This window comes from Erinaceus europaeus, chromosome 15 (assembly GCF_950295315.1).
Source record: "Erinaceus europaeus chromosome 15, mEriEur2.1, whole genome shotgun sequence".
NCBI classification, from domain to species: domain Eukaryota; kingdom Metazoa; phylum Chordata; class Mammalia; order Eulipotyphla; family Erinaceidae; genus Erinaceus; species Erinaceus europaeus.
In genome coordinates, this window is record NC_080176.1 from 14,987,421 (window position 1) to 15,015,232 (window position 27,812).

A 27,812-nucleotide genomic window follows, 5' to 3' on the forward strand; every position below is an offset into this window, starting at 1 on the left:
GACAGCAGAGTGACACTGGGACTGAGCTCTGAAGGATGGGAGGGATCCAGCTATGGGAGGAGCATCTAGGCAGAGGAAACAGTGAGTGTCACGGGCTCTGAGGTGGGAAAGACCTAAGGGTGCCAAAGAAAGGGATCCCAGAGAAGAACTGGCAATAAGTAAGTTGGAAAAAAGGTCAGGGTGAGGGGGCTGGGCAGTGGCACACCTGGTTAAGTGCCCATATCACCAAGTGCAAGGACTTGGGTTGAAGCCCCGGCTCCCTACCTGCAGGGGGTCCACTTCATGAGTGGTGAAGCAGGTCTGCAGGCGTTTGTCTTTCTTTCCTTCTATTTCCCTATCCTCTTTCTTTTTAAATTTTTTTTATTATCTTTTATTTATTTATTAAATAGAGACAGACAGAAATTGACTGGGAAGGGGGGATAGAGAGCAAGAGAGACAGAGAGATACCTGCAGCACTGCTTCACCACTCATGAAGCTTTCCCCCTGCGGGTGGGGACCAGGGACTCGAACCTGGATCCTTGAGCATTGTAACATGGGTGCTCAACCAGGTACACCACCACCTAGTCCTCCCCTCTTTTTTTTTCTTTTTTAAATACTTCTCTAAAGTTTTCATTTGTTTATTTATTAGTGAGAAAGATAGGAGAGAGAGAAAGAACCAGACATCACACTGGTACATGTGCTGCCAGGGACTGAACTCAAGACCTCATGCTTGAGAGTCCAATGCCACCTTCCTGACCACATATCCTCTCTCTCTTTTTAAAAAATATTTTTATTTATTTTTTATTGGGTAGAGACAGAGAGAAATTTAGAGGGGAGGGGAGCTAGAAAGAGGAAAAAAATGGAGAGGCACCTGCAGCCCTGTTTCACCACTCATGAAGCTTTCCCCCAGCAGGTAGGGACCAGGAGCTTCAACTTGGGCCCTTACGTACTGTAATGTGAGTGCTTAGCCAGCTGTGCCACCACCTGGCCCCTCCCTGTCCTCTCTCAATTTCTGTCTATCCTACTTAATAACAATTATAAAGGAAAAAAAAAAGGAAAAAGGGAAAACTGGCCACAGGGAGTGGTGGATTTGTAGTGCTGGCACTGGCAGGCACCAGTGATAACCCTGATCAGTAAGGTTGGGATGATGGTAGTAGTGGTGGTCAAGGTCTGAAATTTTTACTAAGAGCAAGAGGAAGCCATGGGTAGCTCAGTGATTGTAAGATGAGTCAGATAATTGTTGTTTTCGACGGGTTATGTTGTTTTCACCGGGCTGGCTTCACGGGCGGGTAACAGATGACCAGGGACTCATGGTTGAGCTGTAGGCAGTATCTCTTTATTCATGCAGGACGCAGCACAATCTAAGAGGAGCTAAGCTAAACTCAAGTACTGTAAAACTCACAATGCTGTCTTTATATATACTTGCCAAGTAGGGTGGAAACAGGATGTGACATAGAGAGGGTGGAGAGAAAAGTGACTGGCGAAAATCAGAGTGTGACAAGGAGGGGGTGGAGCAGGCGAGAATCCTATCACTGAACCACCAATGCCCTGGAGGGAGTGCTTTATGTAAATGTAAAAGTGATTTATGTAAATAGACCAAAGCTTTGAATGGGATTAAATCTATCCCTATATAGGCATATGGTTAAGCAGAAGCCAGGGGGAGCTGGCATACTATCCAACAGATAATGTTTTCAGAAGTTCACTCTGACTGTGGCTTTGTGAATGGCTTCAGATCTGTAGGAGCCAGATCTTAAGCAAGTGGCTTAGTCAATCTGGGCCTTAAATTTCCTTATCTGTAAAATGGGAATCACTGTAAGGATAAAGACACGAGTCTTTATCACCATAGCAGGTATCCAGTAAATCACTCCAAAGCCAGACCCTGTCTGCCCAGGGCCATACAACCTGCCACCTTAAAGTCTACTTGGGTACTCTGGGGGGACCTAGAACACAAGGGATCCCTAAGTCAAGTGAGGCTGCAGGGTGGGATGGATGGAGAGGATCTGTGAGGTGTGCATGCTGGTTCCATTTGTGTCACTGGCATCTTCTGGATGCCTCACCAGGCCTCATCCCCTTCTCTCCCGGGGGCCCTTCCTGCCTCCATCTTCCCTACATGTACCACAGGTGAAAGCTGCCATGTACCTGTCCTACCTGCGGGCTGTGGGCACCCCACTCTGCTTCTACGTGCTCTTCCTCTTCCTCTGCCAGCAAGTGGCCTCCTTCTGCCTCGGCTACTGGCTGAGTCTCTGGGCGGATGACCCTATCGTGGATGGGAAGCAGGCGCAGGCAGCCCTTCGGGGCTGGGTCTTCGCACTCCTGGGCTGTCTCCAAGGTACCCCTCCCTCCTCTCCTCACTTACCACTCCCTCCCTGCCCCACTGAGTCTGTCCATTCCTGTTCTCCCAAACACAGACCTGCATCCTTTAGATGGGGTCGGAGAGACTAAGAAATAGCTCAGCAGGTAGAGTATGTGCCTTACCCCATGTGGGACTATGGGTTTGATCCTCAGCATCACAGAAGGCACCAAGGGAGCTCCATGGGTGGCAGATCAATGCTATAATGTCTTTCCTCTATCTCTCTTTGTCCACCCTCAAAAAAAAGGGGGGCTGAGAGGTGGTTCACCTGGTTGAGTGCATAGGTTATCATGTACAAGGACCCAGGTTCAATCCTTTGGTCCCCAACTACAGGGGAGAAGCTTCATGAGCAATGAAGCAGGCCTATAGGTGTCTCTTTATCTCCCCTCTCCCTATCAATTTCTCTCTGTTCTATAAAATAAAAAGGACAAGGAAAAAGTGACACCAGAAACAGTAGATTCCTCATGCAGGCACTGAGTCTCAGCAATAATCCTGTTGGCAATTAAAAAAAATTATTTTTCCCTTTTGTTGCCCTTGTTTATCATCATCGTTGTTGTTATTATTATTGTTGTTGTTGTTTCTGTTGTTGTTGGATAAGACAGAGAGAAATTGAGAGAGGAGGGGAGACAGAGAGGAGGAGAGAAAGACACCTGCAGACCTGCTTTCACCGCCTGTGAAGTGAACCCCCTGCAGGTGGGGAGCGGGGGGGGGGGGGGCTCGAACCAGGATCCTGATGCCGGTCTGTGTGCTTTGTGCTATGTGCGCTTAACCCGCTGTGCCACAGGAAATTTTTTTAAAAGAGCATAGAACTAATCAAACAATCAAATATTTGGGCTGACAAGCTCAGTCAGCAGTACAAGTACCTGGGTTCATTTCCCTGGCATTTATTGGAAAAAAAAAAGTTATTCTCTTGTTACTCTTAAGGCCAGAAGTTGTAACTCAAGGACTCAGCTGGGTTGGTTTCTCTTGGAGGTTCTGCCAAGAGGAAGATTCCTCTTGTGTTATGCCAAGAATCCCTGATACTCATGGGCTTGGCATACATCATGCCAGTCTCTCTCCCATCATGTCACCTTCTCTTCTAAGGATACAGATCATTGCATTTAGGACCCACCTGAAATCCAGGGTGATTTTGTGTCCAGATCTCTAAACTCTTTCCAAAATAAGTTTACATTTGGAGGTGCCAGGTGGATGCAAATTAGGGGGGGGGGCGGCTTGGTGACACTATTCACTCTACTATAGGGTGGTTCTGTTATCAGACAACTAGCAGCACTGGGCCCATAAACAGCCACCATCTTGTGACTGGGGAGAATAGCTCACATCTTGGCAGGGACACTCCAGGCCTCACCTGCTGACGTCCTGTCTTTCCCAGCCATCGGGCTGTTTGCCTCCATGGCCATGGTGTTCCTCGGGGCTTTCCAGGCATCCAGCCTGCTCTTCCAGAGGCTCCTGTGGGATGTGATGCAGTCTCCCATTGGCTTCTTCGAGCAGACGCCCATTGGGAACCTGCTGAACCGCTTCTCCAAGGAAACGGACACCATCGATGTAGACATCCCGGACAAAGTCCGCTCCCTGCTTGTCTATGCCTTTGGATTCCTGGAGGTCAGCCTAGTGGTGACGGTGGTCACCCCACTGGCTGCTGTGGCCATCCTGCTGCTGGTGGTCTTCTATGCCGGCTTTCAGGTAGGGGGAACTTGGGGAGGCTTCTGGGGCTGACTGAGGTCACCTCAGCTACTCCCCTGTCTGGGCAGGACTCAGTGAGAGGTTCTGCCCTACTGGGCACCTGCAAGTTGCTTCTAGAAGAATCCCAGAGGGATAAAGAATAGGGAAGCTATCAAGGGAGGGGATTGGATATGGAGCTCTGGGGGTGGGCACTGTGTGGAAATGTAGTCCTCTTATCCTATAGCATTGTCAATATTTCCATTTTATAAATAAAAAAATTGAAAAGAAAAGAATTCCAGAGACAGAGACACTACAGTCTAAACACATCAAAGTTTTTTTTTTTTTTTTTTTTTTGCCACTTAACTTATCCTAGGCTTGGTGCCTGCACCATGAATCCACCACCACTCCTGGCAGCCATTTTTCCATATATATGACAGAGAGAAATTGAGAGGGAAGGGCAAGATAGGGAGAAAGAAAGATAGACAACTGCAGACTTGCTTCATCACTCGTGAAGTGTTACCCCCACCCCCTGCAAGTGGGGAGCTGGGGCTTCAACCTGGGTGGTTATGCATGGTAACATTTGTGCTTAACTGACTATGCCACCACTCGGCCTCCAAAAGTTCTAATTTTTAATGTCGCACCTGGGCATGAACTCAGGGCCTTGAGCATGTGTGGTAGCACTGAGCTGCTTTCAAAGCCCATTGTTTTTTGGAGAGAAAGACACCATAACATCACTTTACTACCCATGGCACTCTCCCTGGTGCTGTCTGTGAATGCCAGGGACTCAAACCCAGCACATTATGCCAAGTAAGGCATATGCTCTGCCAAGTGAGCCATCTCTAGACCCCTCCATCAAAGTTCTTGATGTCAATTTGGTCCTGTTGTCACTGAAAGCTGTTTCCTCTTCTCCCATTTTGCTGAAACCAAGAAGGCATTGCAAGGTCTCAAAGACTGTTGATGAAGGCTGGATTCTTTCAGCTGCCAGAGCCAGAGACCAAGTTAAATTAGCTTAAACATGGGGACACAACAAAATGGTTTCCAATGCTGAGGGGCAGTGGGCCCAGCTGCCACAGAATACTGTCACTCTAGCCATGTCCTCACTCAGAGGTTCTCAGACCAGCAGCAGTACCATCTGGGAGCTGACTAGAAATGCCCATTCTCAGACCCTACCCACAACCTACAGACTTGGACCCTATGGAGCAATCTGGGTTTCTGACTTCCTGTATCCCCAGTGCCCAGCACATAACCCGCAAGCTCAGTGTGAATTTGACTGGGTCAGTCACCTCCCTCACCTTGCATGGTTTTTCTAAAAAAAAATGTTAATATTTATTTATTCCCTTTTGTTGCCCTTGTTGTTTTATTGTTGTAGTTATTGTTGTTGTTCTTGATGTCGTCATCATTGGTGGGTAGGACAGAGAGGAATGGAGAGAGGAGGGGAAGACAGAGAGGGGGAGAGAAATATAGACACCTGCAGACCTGCTTCACCACTTGTGAAGTGACCCCTCTGCAGGTGGGGAGCCGGGGCTCAAACAGGGATCCTTATGCTGGTCCTTGTGCTTTGCGCCATGTGTGCTTAACCTGCTGTGCTACCGCCTGACTCCCTTGTTTTGTTTTTTAAACCAGAGCACTGCTCAGTTCTGGTTTATGGTGGTAAAGGGGACTGAACCTGGGGCTTTGGAGCTTCAGGCATGAAAGTCTGTTTGCATAACCATTATGCTCTCTACCCCCACCTCACCTTGCAGTTTTGTTCCCACAAAGGCTCTGAGTTAGCCTTCAAGCTGAGGAATAAGACTTTTAAATTTTAAAATGTTTTAAATGTATTTTAAATCCTGGCTGCATGTTAGAATCATCCAGGAGGTTTCTTAGAAATACCAAAGTTAGCACCAGAAGATAGCTCACATAGCAGTGCATGTTCCTTGCCACATGGGGGTGCTATGGTACTGCAAGAAATTCTAGAACTGTCTGTCTCTGAAATTAAATGAAAAAGTTGGCACTGGAGTGGTGAAATCACATAGTCAAGGAGACACCTCTGTAGATTCTGATTTAGTGACTCTGGGGTGGGTCCATTCAAAGTTTTTGAAGCCCCAAATCTGGTGCTTCTCCCTTTCTCTGAAGTATCTGAAGAAAGAACTGAAAAACTGATTCTGAAGGGAAATTGGAGCCCAGAAAGGGAAAGCAACTGGCTCAAGGTCACACAGCAAGCTATCAGAGCCAGGAGCCCCACACTGAGGCTGCTTGTACTCCTCAAACTCCCTTTCTGTGCCCATGGTTTCTCCCCTCCTGTCTCAGAGCCTGTATGTGGCCAGTTCATGCCAGCTCAGACGCCTGGAGTCAGAGAAGCACTCGCTTGTATGCTCCCATGTGACTGAGACCTTCCATGGCAGCACTGTGGTCAGGGCCTTCCACGTCCAGGCTTCCTTTGTGGATCAGAGCAACAGACATGTGGATGAAAGCCAGAGGGTCAGTTTCCCACGGCTGGCAGCAGACAGGTAGGAGTAATCTGGGGACAGAAAAGACCTGTAACTCATCTGTGTCATCAGAGAGTGAGGCCCACGGTAACCCTGTGTGATCAGAGAGGCCAACCAGCTTGCCCAAAGTCACACAGCAAATCAGGGGCTAAAGCTGAGCATGGGCATATGTGTCTTGAAGCACAGGACACCTGACCTGACAAGTCTCCAACAGCTGGGGGGGGGGGGCAGGAGATACAGATGTTAGTGAAAGGGAAGAAGCCCCTTTTGCTGAAATACTGGACCAGCTCTGTTGCTTGGGTGACCAAGCAGCTTCCTCAGCTTCTTTTCAGAACCAAGCAAGAACAGGAACACCAGCTTGAGCACTAACAGACGAAGTTTCAGATTCCAGCTCTGTACCTTACTAGTTGGGTGACCTCAAGCAAGTTGCTTGACCTCTCTGAACGTCACTTGTCAAGCTGGGACTGCACTCACAGAATGACTGTGAGGATTAAATGAGTATTTTCATAGCTTGTGCCTGTACTACATGCTCGGCATTGTTCTGAGTGCTTTGTGTAGGATTCATTTATTTAATCCAATTAGAAATATTGCAAGATACTCTTATAAATGACAGGTTTTAGACACACAGAGATGTAGCAATTTACCTAAAGCCACACAGCAAATGCATGCTGGAGTTAGGATTTGGATCCAGAAAGTCTGGTGCAAGAGTGTGGAGAGGACCAAGCACATAGTTGGTATTCAATAAATAATTGAATTGTCTTCACTAAATAAATTTAATGATTTCCCTCCTTTCTGCTGAGGTCCCTGGCCAGCTGGGATGATGAGACTCCACTGGTATGGACATTGCCTCTGCCTGTGTCTGTCTAGTGGGTGGCCTGCCCTCGCCCTTCCTGGGGTGCGAGCCTAGGGAAGAGGGGCCTGTGGACCTTTAGAAATAAATACCTGCTGTGTACAAAGCTCAGCAATTTCCACACTGTAGAAGGCATATCTCATTTAATCCTCTTGACTGTAATGAGCCAGATAGTGTGTCTTCACTCTATAGAGTGGGAAACCAGGGTTCAGAGGAGCAGAAAAACTCCCTGGCGTGTCTGTCTTTGTTCATTTGCTAGTTGGTTCACTGGCAGGCCAAGCCTCTTGAAAGGGTGCATACCTTCTGGAATCCGTCAGGCAGCTGTGGCTTTAAACCCTGGTGTTGATTACATGTTAACATCCAATCTGAGATGAGCCTTAGTTTGCTCAACTATAGGATGGGGACACCCTATCCATCCACTATCTATCTTTTTCATTTCTCTCTTCCTCTCCTTCTCCTCCTCCTCTTCCTTCTTTTTGCCCCCAGGGTTATTGCAGGACTCAGAGGATCCACTGCTCCTAGATAGGACAGAGAGAAATTGACAGGAGAGGGAGGGGGGAGGGAAGGGGGGAGGGAGAGAGAGAGAGGCACTTGCAGACCTGTTTCACCACTCATGAAGCATCCCCCCTGCAGGTGGGGAGTGGGAGGCTCAAACCTGGATCCTTGCGCTTGGTACTATGTGTGCTTAACCAGATGTGCCACTGTCCGGCCCCCTCCACTTATCTATCTACCTGCCATCTATTCATTCACCTATGTATTTGTTCACCTACTCACTTATTCGCCCAACCATCCATCTTTCCCATCCATTCAGTCATCGACTTCCTCAAGATATTTATAACTCCCCTATTATATGCTAAGCAAAGTCCCTGCCCTGGTGGAAATTTCATGCTGGGGGAAAGGGCGATAGTCAGCAAATTCATTGTATTATTACCAAGAGGACCATGTGTTATGCATTGCGAACCCCCAACCTTAAGTGTTTGCTACATATCTGTTGAATGATGGGAGGACTAAATCATAGAGTAGCAACCTATAAAAAGGGTGAATATATAGTCACCCATTCTGTATATATTTGCTGAGTACCTACTATGTGCTGGGCACTGGGGACAGAGTCATGAATGAGACCAAGTAACCACTCTCATGGAGGCCAGGATCTAATGATGGACAAGAGTAGTCAAGGTCTGGTGGGAAAGTTAGAAATAGTGACCACTGTTATGAAGAAAATTACATGAGATGTGTGAAGGAGGGGAGGGAGGGGCTGTCAGCAAGGACTGCCTGAAGAGGTGATGTTCCAGCTGGCTTGTGCATGAAATTAGGACGTTGGTGACCGAGAAGATGGAGACCAGGTTCTGGCAGAAGAGACACAAAGGGACCTGCCTTGTCATAACCTAGGGTAGCAGGACAAAGCGCTACGTGAATACCTACTGTGGACTGGGTCTGAGCAGAGCACTTTGGAGATATGACAGTATCTGCCTCCCCCACCCATTGAACTCGGTGGGACCTGTGACATTGCTGGGACCCCGGATACTCATGGTGGCAGGTCCCTGTGCACAGGGCCCCACCAACCCCACTGTCCCCTGCCTCCCCTTTGCAGATGGCTTGCCCTCAACCTGGAGTTCCTGGGGAATGGACTGGTGTTGGTGGCTGCCACATGCGCTGTGCTGAGCAAGGTCCACCTCAGTGCTGGCCTTGTGGGCTTCTCCATCTCTGCCGCCATCCAGGTACCCCCAGCACCCCAACCTGGGCACAGCAGAGACAGCTTGCCAGGGGGTGGGGGGGTCGCTGCAAGGACCCATGTTGAAACCACCACCCATGAGAAAATAGTCCTAGGAAGCCTGGATTTGACTGAAGATGTTTAGAGCTTCAGTGTGTTTGTCTGAGAACTGAGCATCAATCCCTTCACTGAAAGATGTTAGAATCTCTAAAGAGCTGGGAAGTGACTCACCTGGTAAACATGTGCCTTCCTCTCTTAAGCCTGGGTTTGAGCCCGGATACCATATGGGAGCACCATGGGCATCACTGGGGGAGCTAGGTGGGTGGTGGAGCAGTGCTATGATGTCTTTCCTCTCTAAAATAAGGATTGAAAAAAGTGGGCCAGGGAGGCTTCTTGGTAGTGATCTCACACATATGTGAGACCCTGAGTTCATTCCTCATATTAAAAAATGGGGCAGGCAGGTGGTGGTGCACTTAGTTAAGTGTATCCATTAGAGTGCGCAAGCACCTTGGCTTGAGCCCCAGGCCCTCACCTGCAGAGGAAAGCTTCAGGAGTGGTGCAGTACTTACTGCAGGTCTTGGTATCTCTCTCTCTCTTTCTTCCTCTCTACCTCTCCCATTCCTCTCAACTTCTGTTTCTATTAAAAAAAAATTTAAAAAGATACATACAGTGTTATAGTGTATGGGTACACCTCCAGTGTATTATTACCTTTTGTTATATTAATGACAGTTCACAATATCTATGAAGAAAAGCATTGCAGGGCTGGGAAAAAGCTCTCCCAGTAGAATGCATACTCTACCAATCATGAGAATTCAGGTTTGACCCCCTGGCCACTAGGTGGAACCATTACGAAAATGTAGACTTTCTTCACAGAAAATAACAAGTTTCTTCAACATGTTTGTTTGCTTAAACAAGCAAAACAAACAAAAAAGTGAAGCTTCACAAGTGGTGAGGCAGTACTGTGGTGTCTCTCCTCTCTGTCTCTCTTTTTCCTCTTTTACTCTCTATCGGAAAAAGAAAAGGAAAGAGAGAGAGAAAGAGAGAGAGAGAGAGGCAGAGGCAGGAATGGTGGAATCATGCAGGTATGAAGCCCCAGTGAAGCTCTGATAGGAAAAAAAAAAACATAAGTTACATACATAATACTTGCATATGTTTATGTCAGTAGCATTTGCTGTGAATGAGGAGGCATAACTCTGGAGCTATATAAACACCAGCTCATTTGATCTTGCCCAGCCCCAAGAGTACTTACCACCTTCATTTTCCTGTCAAGACAGGCATGCTTAAATTAAAGTAAACTACTCAGAGGATGGAGCCCAGTGAGGGAGGGTATCTTCTGATGTCATCCTGTGGAGACCTCTCTGACAAGGGGCTGGGAGCCATGGCCTGAGGGAGTGAGGGAATGAAGGTGTGTGTGTGTGTGTGTGTGTGTGTGTGTGTGTGTGTGTGTGTGTGTGTGTGTGTGTGTGTGTGTATACACACACACATATACACATCTGGTGATGAGATGAACAGCTAGAAAGGTGTATGGCTGCAGAGTGTGGGTGAGATTGGAGGAAAAAGTAGTTGGTGAGAGGAGAGCTGGATTGGAAGGGCACAGACCCTGGTGGACAGCTTGACATGTTTCTGTGGAGAAATCAGCAGAAGCCCAGCCTCTTGGAAGGTTCTCAGAATGGAAGTCAGTGGACCTGGGTCCTGCTGGGTATGTTTGGTTCCATCTCATTTGGATCAAGCTATCTGAACTCCTTTGAGCTCTGCAGCCCAATTTTGCCCTTGAACTGCCATGAATCCTATGGCCCAGCTCTTGCCTCACAGAGGACAGATGCAAAACTGAGGGATAGATTTGCTGAGGTGTCTTCTCACACCAGGTGACCCAGACTCTGCAATTTGCTGTTCGTACCTGGACAGACCTGGAAAACAATATCGTGTCAGTGGAACGAGTGGAAGACTACACCCAGACACCCAAGGAGGTATGGATAGATGTATGGGAGATGGGGAAGGGTGTACTCTATCAAGACTGACAATCCAGGGCAATGGAACCAAGTGAATGTCTACATTGGCTCTCGAGACCCCTCACATGGTATCAGTAAGTCAGAATCACAGTCAGGGCAGCAGTAAAGGTTAAGAGTATGGGGTCTGGAACCAGATTCAGCTTCCTTTACTTCCTAGTTTGGACAAGGCATATCACTCTCTGAGTAACAGGGGACCTTAGCAATGTAACAGCAACACTGTAGAAACATAACAGTAACTATTAGCAGCATGGTAGCAACATCTGAGAAACATAACAGCCATGCAGTGCTAACATGACAGCAACATGAAAATATAACTGTAACATGATAGAAACATAGTAACATGGCAGCAACATGACAGAAACATAATAGCAACACATGCTAGCAACATTCTAGAAGCACAGAAGATGTGAAATAATAACATGGTAGAAATATTGAAAATATAACTACACAGGGGGCCAGGGTGGCGCACCTGGTTGAGTGCACATGTTACAATATGTAAGGACCCAGGTTCAAGCCCCCTGTCCCCACCTGCAGGGGGAAAGCTTTGCGAGTGGTGAAGCAGGGCTGCAGGTGTCTCTCTATCTCTCTCCCTCTATATTTCCCCCTTCCTCTCAATATCTGGCTGTCTCTATCCAATAAATAAATAAACATAATAATAAAAAAACAAAGCCAGAGCTGAAAATATAACTACAACATGATAACATTGCAGCAGTATTACAGAATCATAATAACAACTTGCTAGTAACATGGTAGCAGCATTCTAGAAACAGAAAACAACAGAGATGGAACATGCTAGCAGTATTATTGAAGCACAGTAGCATGATAATATTACAGAAACACAGTAGCAACATGACAGTAAAAAGAGAGGAACACACTACAAAATAACTGTGATGAGTGTGCTGGAGGGTCAAAGGATAAAGGACTGAGCACCAGGGACACTCAACACCTGTCCACTGCTCTTGTTATGTTATGTCCCACTTTATAGTTGGGGAAACTGAGGCTCCGACTGGAGTGATTTATTCAAGGCCACAGGAATAGCAGATGGTGGTGTGGGTTACTTTTCTCTACAGACCAGCTTCTTCACAAAGACACAGGAAGAGAAAGTCTCCTCTTCCTCTCTCTGGCAGAGAGTCTCTCTGCCAGAGGAAAAGAGAGACTATTTGACAAGTCACAGAGGCTGGTGATAACAGATACTTATAGATTGCTATATATATGATATTAATTAATTGCTTATTTTTAAAATTATTTTTATTATATTTTATTTTTACCTCCAGGGTTATTGCTGGGGCCCAGTGCTGGCTGGCACTTTGAGCCCACTGCTCCTGGAGGCCATTTTTTCCAGTTTTTAATTGGATAGGACAAAGAAATTGAGAGAGGAGGGGAAGATAGAGAGGGGAGAGAAAGACACCTGCAGACATGCTTCACAAGTGAACATCCTGCAGGTGGAGGTCTGGGAGCTCAAACTGGGATCCTTGCTCAGGTCCTTGTACTTGGTACTATGTGCGCTTAATGCAGTGTGCTACTGGCCCCCCCCCATTAAAAAACTATTATACAGATTAATAGTACTACACTTCTACATGCTAAAAGCATAGGCAGCACAATTATTATTTTTACAATACCAGCTATTAGATGTTTCTGTCTTGCTCTGTTCCATGTCCTGTAGCAACACAGTAAAAGGCCCACTTTCCAGAAGAGGAAATGGAGGTACAGAGACAGAGAAGTGGGCCATCTTGTGAGAAGCACTCCTCTGACCCAGTGTATTCTTCCCCTCCAGGCACCCTGGGCACTGCCCACCTGTGCAGCCCAGGCCCCCTGGCCTCGCGGGGGAGAGATTGAGTTCCGGGACTTTGGGTTGAGATACCGCCCCGAGCTCCCCCTGGCTGTGCAGGGTGTGTCCTTCAAGATCCACGCAGGAGAGAAGGTGAGCAACCCCGCCACAGCTTCCTGCCTGTGGAGTCAGGGCATCAGCCAGGCTGGATCTTACCTTAGGGTTCAACTGTGTGGTGACACTTCTTTCTTGGGTCCCTTGTTGTCAGACCCACCAGGCCCTAATGTGAACTTCCTTCCCCCGAGCTGCTTCCATCTGTGTCTGCACTGTCAACCTCCTGGAGCTGTCATGACCTGCCGTACTCAACTGCTTGGAACACAAGCATTCACCATGCATTAGTTTGTGCTTTTTACTGACTTGTTTGGTTTCACGAGAGAAATTGAGATAGACCAGAGCATGGCTTAACTCTGATATACATTGTGCTGGGGACTGAACCAGTCTGGTGCTGCAAGCCTGGACACTACTGCTATGTGTCAGCACTCTCCTGACCCTATCAGCCTTTTTTTTTTATTGTTGTTGTTATTGATGTCATCATTGTTGGATAGGACAGAGAGAAATGGAGAGAGGAGAGGAAGACAGAGGGGGAGAGAAAGATGGACATGTGCTTCACCGCCTGTGAAGTGACTTCCCTGCAGATGGGGAGCTGGGGACTCAAACTGGGATCCTTGTGCTTATCCTTCGCTTTGTGCCAGTGCCACATGCGCTTAACCTGCTGCACTACCACCCGACTCCCCCATAAGCCTTTTAGTAACTTTAAAAAACATATTTTAGGTGGGGGGAGATAGCATAATGGTTATGCAAAAATATAATTTATTAGAGAGAGAAATTGAGATGGTAAGGGGAGACAAAGAAGAGAGAGAAAGAGAGACCACTTCAGCATTACTTCAGTGCTTGTGAAGCATCCTGTGTGCAGATGGGGCCTGGAGCCTTGAACCCAGGTCCTTGTTTGGTAAACATATGCACTCAGGCAGGTCTGCCACTGCCAGTTCCCTGCTGTTAGTAACTTTTATTTGCATTTGCACTCTGGCACTACCCTCTGAGGAAGGTGCTAGTATGATTCCATTTTAACAGAGGTCAGTTATTGAATCTCCTTCCTCCCTCCTCATCCAGGGGTGCTCTCTGCTGCTCTTTACACCATCAATATCTATCCCCCACTGTCTCCTATCTGTCTCACCACCTGCCATCCTTTCTCCTGTGACCCTTATTTGAACAAGTCATCCCTCTGCCAGGAGAGGGGGGCTAATTCCTGAGCTTGACATTTAAGGTCCTGTGCACCTCTCCATTCCATTCACCCACTGTCCTGCCAAGGCTTTGCCAACTCAGTGAAACATGTCTCTGGATCAGGTGGGCATAGGATGCTGCCCATGGTGAACTTACAGTCTAGCACTTGGCATGGTTTACAGACACCCCCCTCCAAGCTCCTTCAAGGTTCTGCTCCAGCATCACCTCCATGAAGACTTCTCTGATCACCACCCATCAACAACCATCTCACACAGAACCTCTTTGCTATATATAGGTCCAGAGCTTGATTATAGAAAGCACTTAGTAGGGCAGGGGCAGATAGCTTAATGGTTAAGCAAAGAAAGCACTTGTTTTTCATACTGTATTAAGTTTACTGAGTTGTATTTCCAAGACCAGATGGAGAGCCTGTTGGAGCCAGGATGCTTTAGTTTCTGTATTTCTGAAACCTCAAAGGGTGCCTGTCATACAGCAAGAGGTCTCATGTGTGTCACTCACTGACTGAATAGGTTAAATAGATCCCATGTGAGAGATACTGGTTGTACAGCAGAGAGATAATGAGGACCAAGATGAGGGAGGGATGGAAGAGCAGACAGATGGATGAGGGACAGAGAAAAGGATGACTTGAGAGATGGAGGAGGATGAAAGAGTGAGAAGGGGGAGAAGGACAACAAAATGGGAGACAACCACAAGGATTGGGAGGGGCATGGTGGCATGCCATGGAGATAAAAGGAAGGGAGGGGTGATAGAGGGGCATGGGTGAAAGAATAGGGGCCAGAAGGAAGGGGGTAGCTAGAAAGAGGGAAGATATGTCAAAATGAAGGAAAGAGGGACCAGAAGATTGCTCACCCTTTTGGGTGCATACCTTGCTGTGCAAGCAGTGAGTTCTGGCCCCAGCACCACATGGGAGTGCTGTGGTGTTGGGGGAAGCTCTGGTGCTATGGTATCTCGCCTCTCCTTCCCTCTATCTGAAATAAAAATGGTGAACAAAGTCTTCCTGGGACCAGTGAAATTGCACGAGCAAGATCCTCTAGCCATAAGGAAGGAAGGAAGGAAGGGAGGAAGGAAGGAAGGAAGGGGAAAGGAAAGGAAGGAAGGAAGGAAGGGAAGGAAGGAAGGAAGGAAGGAAGGAAGGAAGGAAGGGGGGAGGGAGAAGGAGGGAAGGAGGGAGAAAGCAAGAGAGGGAGGAAGGAGAATGCAGATAGGAGGTTGGATGAGTTGAGGGTTGAATGCTCCGGATGGTGGATAGATGGAGGGATCTTGGTGCAGGGGCAACATCTTCCAAGGAGATGCCCAGTGTCCTGGGGCTGCCACTCACGGCCTCCTGGTCACGCAGGCCTTGCCCTCTCCCATCCTGGCAGGTGGGCATCGTTGGCCGCACGGGAGCCGGGAAGTCTACACTGGCCGGGGGCCTGCTGCGGCTGGTGGAGGCGGCTGAGGGAGGGATCTGGGTCGATGGGGTCCCCATCGCCCAAGTGGGGCTGCACACGCTGCGCTCCAGGATCACCATCATCCCCCAGGTGAGACCCAGCGAGGCTGGGCTGGGCAGAGTGAGGAGGCATGGCTGGCTGGGTGTTGACCTGCCACCCATCCTGGCCAGGATCCCATCCTGTTCCCTGGCTCTCTGCGCATGAACCTGGACATGCTACAGGAGCACACAGACCAGGCCATCTGGGCCGCGCTGGACACGGTGCAGCTCAGCGCTCTGGTGGCCAACCTGCCCAGCCAGCTGCTGTATGAGTGCGTCGACCAGGGCAGCAACCTGAGGTGGGTCCACCTTGGCTGGGGCCCTCAGGGAGCCAAGGGGAGACACACCTGGGGTGAGGCTTCCTTGAAGGTGACTTGCCTACCTGCAGGGCTACTGAGGCCAATAGCCCTCTTTACCAGTAACCAGTCTGAGCCCCAAACTCCAGCGCAGCCTCCAAATGCCAGGGGCCTTTTCCCTAAACTTGGTTCTTCACTTTATTTTGGTGGTAAAACCCAGCTGCTGACTTTATTCCTCCTACTCTGTTATTTATTTAGCCACAACAATGCTATGTCTGCTATTGGGTGCTAACTCCATGCCGCTCACTCTGGGGCTATCCTGGGGACCCTTTCGTGGCTTTGATACTTGGGCTGACTTGCCCTTCTGCCTATCCCCAGCGTGGGCCAGAAACAGCTCCTGTGTCTGGCACGTGCCCTTCTCCGAAAAACCCAGATCCTCATTCTGGACGAGGCCACGGCTTCTGTGGACCTAGGGACGGAACTCAAGATGCAGACGGCCCTGTGGGATTGGTTTGCCCAGTGCACGGTGCTGCTTATTGCCCACCGCCTACACTCAGTGATGGACTGCACCAGGTTAGCACGCACCCCCTGGGGCCCTGGGTCAGCCCTTCCCTTGCCCAGGTCAGCACCTCCCTCCTTCCCTCCACCCCCCCCCCGACTCTGGGTCAGCCCTTCTCCCTGGAACCAGGTAAGAGCTATTGTACCAGGACTCCAGTCAGCCCCTCCCCAACACACCCCTGTAGCATGCAGAGAGGCATGGTTGTAGAGCAGGGCAGGCACTGGAACGGCTCAGCATGGGCCCACAGTACAGGTGGGGAGACTGATGATCAGAAGGGAAGGGGCGAGCCCAGGGACTCAGGTCTGCTGTCATCCATGGGTGGGATCAGGAAGCAGCACAGAGCAAGAACCTGGGGCCCTCTTGTGACTGACTGGCAGGTTGCTATGCAAAGAGCTGTCTGCCTCCCTCTCTTCCCTGCAGGGTGCTTGTCCTGGACAAGGGGCAGGTGGCTGAAAGTGGCAGCCCAGCCCAGCTGCTGGCCCAGAAAGGCCTGTTCTACAGGCTGGCACAGGAATCAGGTCTCGTCTGAGCCAGGCCTGCCAACCCTCCCCACACTGGTCTGGCAGGAGACACCACGGTGTCCTAGAGATGTGAGACCCAGGACTCTGGTGGCTCAGCGGTTCTGAATCTAGACCCCACTTTGCACTCTGGGAACAAAAAACATGATCATGTCAGGTCCAGGACACAGGAAGCCCCAGGAGGGCCTGATCAGCCCTGTCTACCCGGGGCCCGAGTCAACAGAGACCCTCAGCCCAGGTGCCCTTCAGATGATCCTGGGGTACCAGAAGCCTACCCATGTGAGCCTCCCTGCAGACCAGTGACATAGAACTCCTTCAGGAAGGAGGTAGTTCAGCTAGTAGAGTGCAGGACTTGCGTGCACAAAATCCAGCATTGCATCACTGGCACTGCTGGTGCTCTGGCCCCTCACTCATGAAGTAAATAAATAAAAATCAATGAAATAAGACAAAGAAAATTGAGAACTCCTTGGCCCAGAGCTGGGGTGATGACTTGCCTACTTATTTTAGAATCAACCGCCTCTGAGATGACTGCAGATGGAGAAGCAGCTGGGAAAAATAATCCAGAGCATGGCCATGCACACTTTCAAGCCCATTTCCTCACAGGAACACCTTAGAAAAAAGCAATATCCCAGAGAGGGGACTGATGTGTGACCTTTGCTACTGTTCAGATTTCCCTGTTGGTAGAACTCCCTGTGGGATTCCAAGGTATAGTGAGGATAGAGGACAGGTGATCCTCTGGTCCCATGAGTGAGCCCCAAGGAACACCTTGGGTGAACTGACACAGGGGCTACAAACTTCCCCAAGTAGAGGGTCCCAGAACTGGCATATTTCATACATTTGTTGTCAAAGGCCAAATTTGGACATTTAAAAAATATTTTTTAACCAGAACATTGCTCAGTTCTATCTTATAGTGGTGCCAGGGATTGAACCCAAGACCCTGGAGCCTCATGCATTCCAATCTTTCACGTAATTATTAAGCTAACTCCCCAGCCCATAGGCTTTTTTCTTTTTTGCTTCCAGGGTTATTGCTGGGGCTTGGTGCCTGCACTACGAATCCACTGCTCCTGGATGAGCATTTTCCCCCCTTTTTGTTGCCCTTGTTGTTTACTGTTATTATTGTTGTCACTGCTGTTGTTGTTGGATAGGACAGAGAGAAATAGAGGAGGGGAAGAGAAAGACACCTGCTGACCTGCTTCACTACTTGTGAAGTGACCCCCTGCAGGTGGGGAGCCAGGGTCCTTACGCTGGTCCTTGCTCTTTGAGCCACGTGTGCTTATCCTGCTGTTCTACTGCCTGACCCCCCATAGGCATTTTTTTTAATGCAACATTAGAGAGTAAACTCAGAGTCTCACATGTGACATCCCTGAGCAGCCTTTTTAGTCCAAGTTTTTATTCTTAGAGAGAGAGAGAGAGGTAAAGAGGGAACCACAGCACTGCTCCACCATCCACAGAACTCTTGCATGTTCTGGGGCAGGGGAGGGGAGGGAGGTTCAACCTGACACACACTTCAGGCTCTACCAGCCAGAAGATATTATGGCTCCCCGGACTTTCATTTGATCCAATCAAAATGGGATTGGGGCGGAGGGTCCTGTATCCCACGTTGGCCTCATGCCATGCCCACAAGGTGCTGGCCTCACCACTGCCAGTCATCCTTAGCCCATCTGTAACAGGCTTTGGAAACTGAGGCTCAGGGAGTTGACATGCCTGCCATGGTCACACAGCTACTATGTGGCAGAGCAGCTCCTGGGTCTGACGCACTCCAAAGTTGAAGCCATCACCTGGGAGCATCCCCTTTTGAAATGTGTGTACGTATGTGCTGGTGATGGGGGAGGCAGACTGAAGCCGAACTTTTCTTTGCTCTGGCTGACACTGAGCTGCAGGTAAAGGCAGTGGCAGACAAAGCCAACTCAGGCTCTGGGCTCTGGGCCAGTATTTGCCAGGGAGTGGAATATGGGTGACAGGAATCAGTATCCATGAGGAGTGTCCACACCAAGATCCACACGAAGCCAGCCTGTAGGGTAATCCAGCCATAGACTGCCCCCTAATGTGGGCTCCAGAGGCTGCTAGTGGGGGACAGTTAGATGAAGGACAGCCACATATGGGCCTTTGTTATGTCCTCTAACCTGTCCCTCACACCCATGTCCTACAGCTCAGTCTGACACAAACACAGAGGCCTGTTCTAGACATCTGTCTTGTGTCTGAGAGGTGGCTCGGTGGTCAGAGCACAGGGCTTACATATATGAGGGGATCATTTCTGCTCTCCAGCATCATACATGCTGGACAGCAAATGCTCTGGCTTCTCAGTCAGTCTGTGAATAAAACTATAGCAAAACAAAAACCTACCTGCTGTGATCAGATAATTTTCATTATGGAAGAAACAGCCACCCCAGCCCTCACCAGGTTTTAAAAAAAAAAAAAAAAAAAAGGTGCTGAGGCAGAGAGAGAGGTAAGTGGGAACTTGAATCCAGGCCATCAGGCTCTAAAGCCCATGCCGTAATCACTGTACCATTTTGCCTTGCACTCATGTTAGTTCTAGAGTATCAGCTCAACCAGGAGAGCTGCATTCCACTGGGAGGGAAGGAAGGGGCTCTTGTCTTCTGAATCTGAAGTCTGTGTGTGTGCACCTAGCTTGGTGGAGGACTCCACGGATGAGACTGGCGTAACTGTAGAGGTGGATAAATGGCTGGGTAGATGGATCAGTGAGTGGCACTGCCATGAGTGATGTGTCCTAGGGCAAACCTGCTGGTTGCCTTTATTTTTTTTATTTATGGTGTTGGAAATGAACCCAGGGTCTCAACACAGGTGTGATATTGCTGAGTAGCCTCCTCAGTTCAAAATGTTAAAACTTACATCCATAGATGGCAAGATAGAAAAGAGAGAGACTGACAGACACAGCATATCCGTAGCACTCAGAGTGTTCAATGTGGCGCTGGAGCCTGTTTCATACCTCCATCAGCTAAGCTATCTCCTAGCCACAGCACCCCATGAGTTTTTTTTCTTCTTCCACCAGTGTTTTCACTGTGCATGATTCTACCACTTGAACCAGATTAAAAAAACAATCCCACATAGTGAGAGACAGATTGAAGAGAGACACCATAGCACTACATCCCCTTTGCATGATGCTCCTATGGGGAAAGATGGAGAGAACAGAAGGAGCTAGGAAGATGCCCCACCCTGATTCTGGGAGAGGAGAGACCAGGCACCTGTGCTAATCACTTGAAGAACACAGAATAGGCATCTAGAAAGAAATAAAGTTTTTCTTTATTGCAAATTACTTGCAAAGGTTTGCATTTTTCCAGTGTAAGTCTTTTTTACAAAAAGATCCCCAAGAAAATCTTGGTTTATCTAATGTGAAAGAATGGTATAACTTACAAAAAAAAATAAATATATTATTTCCACCGAAAAGAAAACAAAAGAAAAAAGGAAGATGCTTCTCATCTGAAGGCACCCACGTGATTCGCAACAGTATGAATCCTGGGGTGGCAGTGACCGTTGTCTGCTTTGGGGGTGGGGGCAGGGAGACAGTGTCTTGTGTTGGTCTCTAACTGAGACCCAGAGGACAGTCCCTGAAGGATCTCACTTCTCTAGTGTCCTCCAGGAACACTCACCCAAGGTGTCAGGCTGTTCTCTGCAAAGGCTGTTCCTTGGCTTGAGATTTGCTCCCCAGAAATTAGTCTTGAGGCTTTTTCTCTCAGGAGCAGTAAATTAAAAAAAATAAAATAAAATAAAAGGAAAGAAAGAAATCACTGCTGCTCACAAAGTAGGTTCTTTGGTTGTCCTGGAAGACTAGGTAACTCAGTGCCTAATTCTCCACTCTGCCACCAGGATTCGCTGGCTAGGTCCTATAGCAGAGATGGAAAGGCGAAAGAGGAAGGGACTCCACGGGGCTCTTTTTCAGTGCTGGCTGGTTATGCTTGAAAGGGACTCAGTGACCTTGGCTTTGAACACTTCCTGTGTCTCTCTTTCTGCAAACCTCTTTCAGGTTCCTGGAGGAATGAGCCCATTCCAGCAAGAGGCCTGGGGAGGAGAGAGGAAAAGACCAGGCTGGGTGAGGAACTGGGCTAGGTGGTACATTGGGACTGAGAGATAATGCTCTTTCCCTCTACAGTCCCAGGTTTGGCTCCCCGAGTTTGGCGAGGCCTATCAATGATGAGAAGAGAATAGCGAGCAAGTCTGGAACTGGGAGCTGGAGCCGTTCTCGAGTCTGAGTGCCCGGAAGACCAGGTGGCCCCTGGGGACACTGCCCAAGGGGAAAAATGGTTTGCATCAGGCCCCTGTGGAGTCAGACAAGGACCTTACAAGTGCCGGGTACCAGCAGGGACTGGGAATCTCCTCGGAGACTGGGAATTAGACAGGTGTCAGCAGCAGATGTCTGAGGCAGTTGGCTGCATTTGGTCACTAGCATGTCTTACACAGTTAATTTCTCCAAAGCCAGCAGCTCCCCACAGAGCTTGGAGTACAGTGCACCTGCCAAGGTTGAGGCTGTGAGTGCCAGTAGGGGTGGCAGAGGTCACACCTGTGATCAGGCAGGCTGCCCCTCTATCTCTCTGGTTTCTCCAAGGCCAATTCTGGGCAGAGGGGGGCAGGTGGTGACTGTGGTCTGTTTATTTGGTTTCTTGGGTTTTGGTTTCGTGGTTTTGTTGTTAGCACTGCAGTCTTATGTTGCCTTGTGTGGACTTATCCCAGGAGGCTAGCACATTGGCCCGGCAGTTCTGACTGGAAGCTTCACACCAAGCTGGCATCTTTGGCCATGCTGTAGAAGAGACCCCTCTGTTGCAGGAGGTCGGAGGGGGGCCCACACTCTCGGATCTCCCCTTTGTCCAGCACAATCACCCTGCAGGGGGAGGGAGAGGGCAAAGAGATAGGTCAAGGGAAGGAGACTGGCTGGTGCCTTGTGCCCCAAGACGCCTACCAGGGCAGGTCAGTACTCTGGGTCAGGTCCTGAGCACCTTCTGCTAAGTCTTCCTCAGAGTCCATCTTCAATGCTCAACTCTCTCTCTTTTTTTGCCTCCAGGGTTATTGCTGGGGTTCAGTGCCTGCACCACGAATCCACTGCTCCTGGAGGCTATTTTTATTCCCCCTCTTGTCACCCATGTTGTTTTATCATTGTTGTGGTTATTATTGTTATTGATATTGTTGCTGTTGGATAGTACAGAGAGAAATGGAGAAAGGAGGGGAAGACAGGGGGAGAGAAAGATAGACACCTGCAGGCCTGCATCACTACCTGTGAAGCGACCCCCCTGTAGGTGGGGAGCCGGGGACTTGAACTGGGATCCTTAAGCTGGTCCTTGTACTTTGTACCATGTGAGCTTAACCTGCTGTGCTACCTGACCCCCTGCTCAACTCCCATTAGCATTAAAATCCTGTGATACTACACCCAACTCACTCTTAAAAAAAAAAAAATCCCCCCAGAGCACTGCTTTGCCCTGGCACTTGGTGGTGCCAGTGATTGAAACTGGGACCTCTCCCATGCAAGCCCTATGCATTATATCTGTTATTATTCCTTGCCAGCAAATTCACTACCGTTACATTTATTGTCTGACTTCCTCCCCTTCCACTTCTCACTAATCTACAAAGGCTCTTAATGCACCTCCTGTCTGACAGCTCTGTTGAGTCCTCAGTGCCTGGCTTCACACATAAGTGTTGACTGAATGAATGAGAGTGAGGTTGAATCTGGGCTTTTACAGAGAGTTTGCCTGCTGTTCAGCATAGGAAGGTGTTAAATGAATGAATGAGGTGAACCCCCAGGGTCCTCACCTCGTGTAGTCCATGATGGTGTTGAGCCGGTGAGCAATGGTGAGGACTGTGCAGTCTTCAAACTGCATCCGGATGGTGGACTGGATGAGGTCATCTGTTTCCAGGTCCACGGCAGCTGTGGCCTCATCCAGCACCAGGATCTTTGTCTTCCTGAGCAGGGCCCGGGCCAAGCACAGGAGCTGGCGCTGCCCGACACTTGAGTGGCAGAAATAAAGCGGGAAACAGTGTGAAAGCCATGCCTTGACCTCAAGCCAGGCCTTGGGGAGCAGGGGGTGGGACACTGGGGGCTGCTGGGAGTGGGACAGCCTGTCCACCTACATCTGTGGCCATATCAGGTGTCACCATCTATGGAGACCTTCTTTCTGCCCAGGCTGTCAAGGCAGGGATCAGGGAAGCGAGATCCTCAGTATTTGACTGGTTTCAAATGGGCCGTGGGTGTGAAAACAAATACAATCCCAGCCATCTGCAAGGTTCCTGCATTGGCTCCATACTCAATTCCATGCCTTGACTGACAGAATGCTGGCGACTACAATGTGGCAGAGGCTTGACCCAGAAATGCACTCTGGGGTTAGCTTAACCTTTCTCCTCTGCTGTCACCATGACAACATGCCCGGCCAATGTGTGTAGGACACATGGGCCTTGGGCATCTCCTGAGTGTCCCAGGGGAGGCCAACTATGTCAGCCAATGGACCCAGTCACATGAGCAAGCCCAGCTGGGCACCCCAATGGGTGTGAGACAGCAACTGCTGTTGCCAAACACACCCTGAGCTCCATGGCTGGTGGTCATGGTGATGGCTGAGGGACACAGACACAGCTTCATAACAATGGGGAAAGACTTGGGAGCCACACTCAGTGACTGAGTCTGGTGTGGATCCCTGGGATCCAGGGGTTCTGGCAGAGGATATAGTGTCACTGACCAACTGGTTTTGGTACCTTTCCATGGATTAATAGCTGACAGCCCCTCTCTGATGTCAGAAAAGAAATGCACTAGCCATCCTGATTACGTGTCAGGAGGACTGGTTGGAAACTCACTTTACAGAGAGGGAAACTGAGTTTCTAAGAGGCAGAGACAGATGGCTGTTATGTACTAGAGTTGGGACACTTAGAAGACTCCTCACTCCAGCTCACAGTGGTGGAGTGAAGGGGACCCCTAACAGGCCATTGCCTAGCCCACCTCAAGTTCTCCCCGCCTTCTGCGCACTCGTGGTTCAGCTTATCAGCAAGGCCCGACACAAACTCTTTGAGGTGAGCCAGCTCCAGTGATGTCCAAATCTCTTCGTCTGAATACTGGCTGAAGGGGTCCAGGTTCATGCGGAGAGAGCCCGAAAACAAGACAGGATCCTGTCAGAGAGAGGGCACAGAGGGGGTGTGAAAAGCCTGGCTGGAATTGGTGGAGGTAAGATTCTCGGCGTCGCCACTGCTGGAGAAGTTAATAGTGTGAAAATGGAGGAATGGTTGAGAGAAACCTTACCCAGCAGAGATCACTTCTAGTATGTGAGACTCTGAGTTCCAGTCTTGGCAACACAGAGGAACAGGGGTGGGGAGTGGGGAACTCCATGGATGATGTCTCTGCTCTCTGCCCCTCACTCTTTGTGTCTCAATAAGAAAATGAAAAACAAGCAAAAAAAAAAAAAAAAAAAAACTGGGTCATAAAGGCAGCTCAAAGGTGGCATCACACACTTGCCCAAGGCTATTCATTCCTAGCACTGCTACAAGAAAGAAAAGAAACATACAATGACAAGCCCAGGAGACAGCTCAGCGGGGAGAGCACTCGTCTGTGTGTGGGGGGGTCCTGGGTTCCATCCCTGGCACCATATGGGAAGGCCATGGGTGGAGGAGCACTGCTTGGATACCTTCCCTTTCTCTCTCTCAAGAGAACACAGAATTAAAATAACCATGCTGGGGAGGTCACTAGGCAATAGCACACATCCAAGAGGTCCTCTGATCATCTCTGGGGGCATATTATAATATACCAACCCCCCCTTTTTCAGAGCTTTCAATATGCTGTGGATTCTGCCCCTTCCCCCACCTCTCAGTGCAAGTGAGCAACGCCAGGGGCAATCACACTCAGAGGCCACCTACTAGGGAATCACTAACCACAGGAGACAGTCTAGGAAATTGTTATTCTCTCCCTAGTTCTTGGGAGGGTGAGGGCATCTCACCCCTCCTCTGTGCAGATGGCAGAGAAATCAGTCCTACTGGGTTCTGTGAGATGCCCAGGCCTTGGCTTACTGGGCAGCAGGAGCCAGTTCCTGCAGTTAGTCACATGCCAAGAGGGGATTCAGTGGAGATAGAATGCAGCCTCGTTTCAATAAACAGAGATGACAGAAAGTGGGAACAAAGTGGCACATGTCCTGAAAAGACTCCTGTGTCACGACTACAGGACACAGCTGCCCCACTCATCCCCTGCCCTGGCCCCCGCCTCCCGAGCCCTCACCTGGGGGATGATGGTGATCTTGAAGCGGAGGTCGTGCAGCCCAATCTTGGCGATGTTGACACCATCAATGATGATCTCTCCTTTGGCGGACTCGTTGATCCGGAACAGGCCCAGTGTCAGGGATGACTTCCCAGCTCCTGTCCGCCCCACGATGCCAACCTGTGTGTGTGTGGGGGGGGGAGGGCACAGGATCAAGGTGGGAATGCTGTATCTGGGGGCTCCCTCCCATCCCACTGCACCCTCATTTCAGGTCTGCTTCCCACTACTTAGCTCTCACCAGTCTCCACAGGGCACCACCTTTGGGAATATTTTGGCAAAGGGTTAAGGACTCCTTTTTCTTCTATTTAACACTTCATTTATTTTTAAATGGAAAATATAGAAAGACACAGAGTAAAAGGCGGGGGGGAAAGAAGGAGAGAGGAGATGAGGATAGAGAGATCTGGGCACAAGCAAGCACTCATGAGACCAGAGCACTGCTCTAGATGATGGTGGTGGAGGGGATTGAACCTGGGACCTTGGAGCCCAGGCATGAAAGTCTTGCTGAACCAGTATGCTGTCTCCCCAGCCCAATGAATCCTTTCTCTAGGCTGTTTTCCAAAGCTAGCATCACAGTCAGCTCTTCCCACAAGTTAGCAGAGATCACCTAAGAGACGGGCATCAGGCAGAAGGGATTTCCAATGAAGCTTGCTTTAATTAACTATTGGACAGAGACAGAAATTGGGGAGGAAGTGTGAGATAAGGAGGGTGAAAGAGACCCATGCAGCACTGAAAGCTTCCTCCCCTGCAGATGAGGGCCAGGGCTTGAACCCAGGTCCTTGTGCATGGTAATACGTGTGTTCTACAAGTTGAGCCACTGCCCAGCACCCTTGTCTGCTTGTTTTTGTTTGTTTCCTGTTAGTGGAAAATAATCACAAAGAAATAGTTGCATATTTTCCTTATTTTTTCCCTCTGATGGTGGTTTCCCATCCTAACCTGTTGCAATAACTCAACAGTAAGGCCCTGCGTTAGAGCACAGGACGTGCATGCTAAAGGCCCCAGAGTCCATCTTCCATGTCACCATATTCCAGAGCTGAGTGGTGCTCTGGTCTCTCTGGCTTATAAACCCATTCAGGGGACCGGGAGGTGGTGCTCTGGTTCAACCCCTGGCATCCCATGAGCCAGAGTGATGCTCTGGTTCTTTCTTTCTCCCCTATTTTGTGTTAATAAAACTTTTAAAAAACAAAAACCCACCTCAGCAATAATTATAGCAGAACCAAGCCACTAACTAAAGCGAGGACCTACTGGCCTCCCCACCGAGTGGACACTGACTGACATTCCTGGCAGCCAATCACCACTCCTTTCTTGTCACTTGGGCTCCTGAGAAGTGGGCTTTCTCTTGCCACCTGATGGAAGTCACTGTCATCCACTCTGCCCCTCCCCTTCCAAGATTTGGGTTAGAGGAATTCTCTTGTGAGAATGGGGCCTTCTGAACCTTGTGGCAGAACCAACTGAACAAATCCATATGTTTGGTGTGAAACTGTTGTCCCCTGGCAGGCAGCCAGGAAGCCCTGTGGTCCAGTTCCTGAGAGGAACCCACAGGTCAAGGGGCAAGGTCGAGTTCCAGGAATAGCTTGGGACCCAAGGCACGTCACAAGCATTTGAAAATTCCACATGTCTCTTGGACTGACCCTGGCATGATGGTGACACATATTCTAGAAAGCACAAACTGGAATGTCACAGGGGACAAGGAACAGGAGTAATGAGGTAAAGAGGGGGCAGTGGAGGGTGCATGTCTCATCTGGACTCTGGGGTGCTGGGGGAGGGGTATGGGAGTTTGGACCCAACACTGCCAGATGCTCTCATCTTTCAAGAAATGCCTTTCATGTAAAACCTTCAAACTCTGCAGGGCAGGGAGGTAGCTTGGGGGCACAGGACTTGTATGCATGAGCTACCAGTTTTGGTCCCTGGTACTTGATTTCTTTCTCATAAAAATCATTAAGTGGGGACTTCCAGAGGCAGGGCTACAGAGCAGCAGCAGCAGCTGTGTTTCTCTTCTCTCCTCTCCCAGGTCAACTAGGAATACCAAAGGAGACCACTTGGGATGGCAATAAGAGAGGACTAGAACGACTTCAGGAACCCATCAAATCACTGGTGAGTGCAAACACGTGTGGCTCATGGACAGAGAGGAGCCTAGGGAGAGATTAAGTGGCTGGTAACAATCTGGCAGTTTACCAGTTGAGACACCACCTCCAGCCTATTTCACCCACAAAAAGACAGCTGAAGGAAGGAGAGGACTTCCCTGAGACTCACCAAATGCAACTGTGAGTCTCCATTGCTACTGTCCTCAGATTCTGGAGCAGTGGGAGGGAGGCCCTGTGCTGACACCAGGGGACACAGAACTAACCAGGAAACTCAGGAGAAGATCTCTACCTTGGTGGCCTTGTATTTCACCAAATAGAAAAGTAAATTTAAAGTGGATCAAGGACTTGGATGTTAGAGCAGAAACTATGAGATACTTAGAGGAAAATATTGGCAGAATTCTTTTCCGCATAAATTTTAAAGACATCTTCAATGAAACAAATCCAATTACAAAGAAGACTAAGGCAAGCATAAACATATGGGACTACATCAAATTAAAAAGCTTCTTCACAGCAAAAGAAACCACTACCCAAACCAAGAGACCCCCTCACAGGATGGGAGAAGAT

General features: G+C 49.2%; 2 protein-coding genes across 17 annotated transcripts in view; one reads left to right on the forward strand and one right to left on the reverse strand.

Annotated features, from left to right (window-relative positions):
* The window catches only part of ABCC6 (ATP binding cassette subfamily C member 6), an 87,348-nt gene extending 59,842 nt beyond the window's left edge, over nucleotides 1-27,506 (forward strand). For 8 of the 14 annotated variants that reach the window (XM_060172894.1, XM_060172896.1, XM_060172903.1 and 5 more), the window contains 9 exons: nucleotides 2,101-2,308; nucleotides 3,699-4,009; nucleotides 6,278-6,477; nucleotides 8,898-9,024; nucleotides 10,883-10,984; nucleotides 12,801-12,947; nucleotides 15,455-15,613; nucleotides 15,694-15,860; nucleotides 16,236-16,955. In XM_060172894.1, the coding sequence (XP_060028877.1) occupies nucleotides 2,101-2,308; nucleotides 3,699-4,009; nucleotides 6,278-6,477; nucleotides 8,898-9,024; nucleotides 10,883-10,984; nucleotides 12,801-12,947; nucleotides 15,455-15,613; nucleotides 15,694-15,860; nucleotides 16,236-16,623 (1,809 nt within the window). In that variant the 3' untranslated portion in view covers nucleotides 16,624-16,955. The other 6 variants (XM_060172899.1, XM_060172907.1, XM_060172900.1 and 3 more) reach the window with 5 other exon arrangements.
* ABCC1 (ATP binding cassette subfamily C member 1) overlaps nucleotides 20,174-27,812 on the reverse strand; it is a 135,091-nt gene continuing 127,452 nt past the window's right edge. For all 3 annotated transcript variants that reach the window (XM_060172909.1, XM_060172908.1, XM_060172910.1), the window contains 4 exons: nucleotides 25,129-25,287; nucleotides 23,866-24,032; nucleotides 22,692-22,886; nucleotides 20,174-21,768 (listed from right to left, as the gene is read on the reverse strand). In XM_060172909.1, coding sequence (XP_060028892.1) covers nucleotides 21,660-21,768; nucleotides 22,692-22,886; nucleotides 23,866-24,032; nucleotides 25,129-25,287 — 630 coding nt within the window. In that variant the 3' untranslated portion in view covers nucleotides 20,174-21,659. The remainder of the gene's footprint in view (nucleotides 21,769-22,691; nucleotides 22,887-23,865; nucleotides 24,033-25,128; nucleotides 25,288-27,812) is intronic.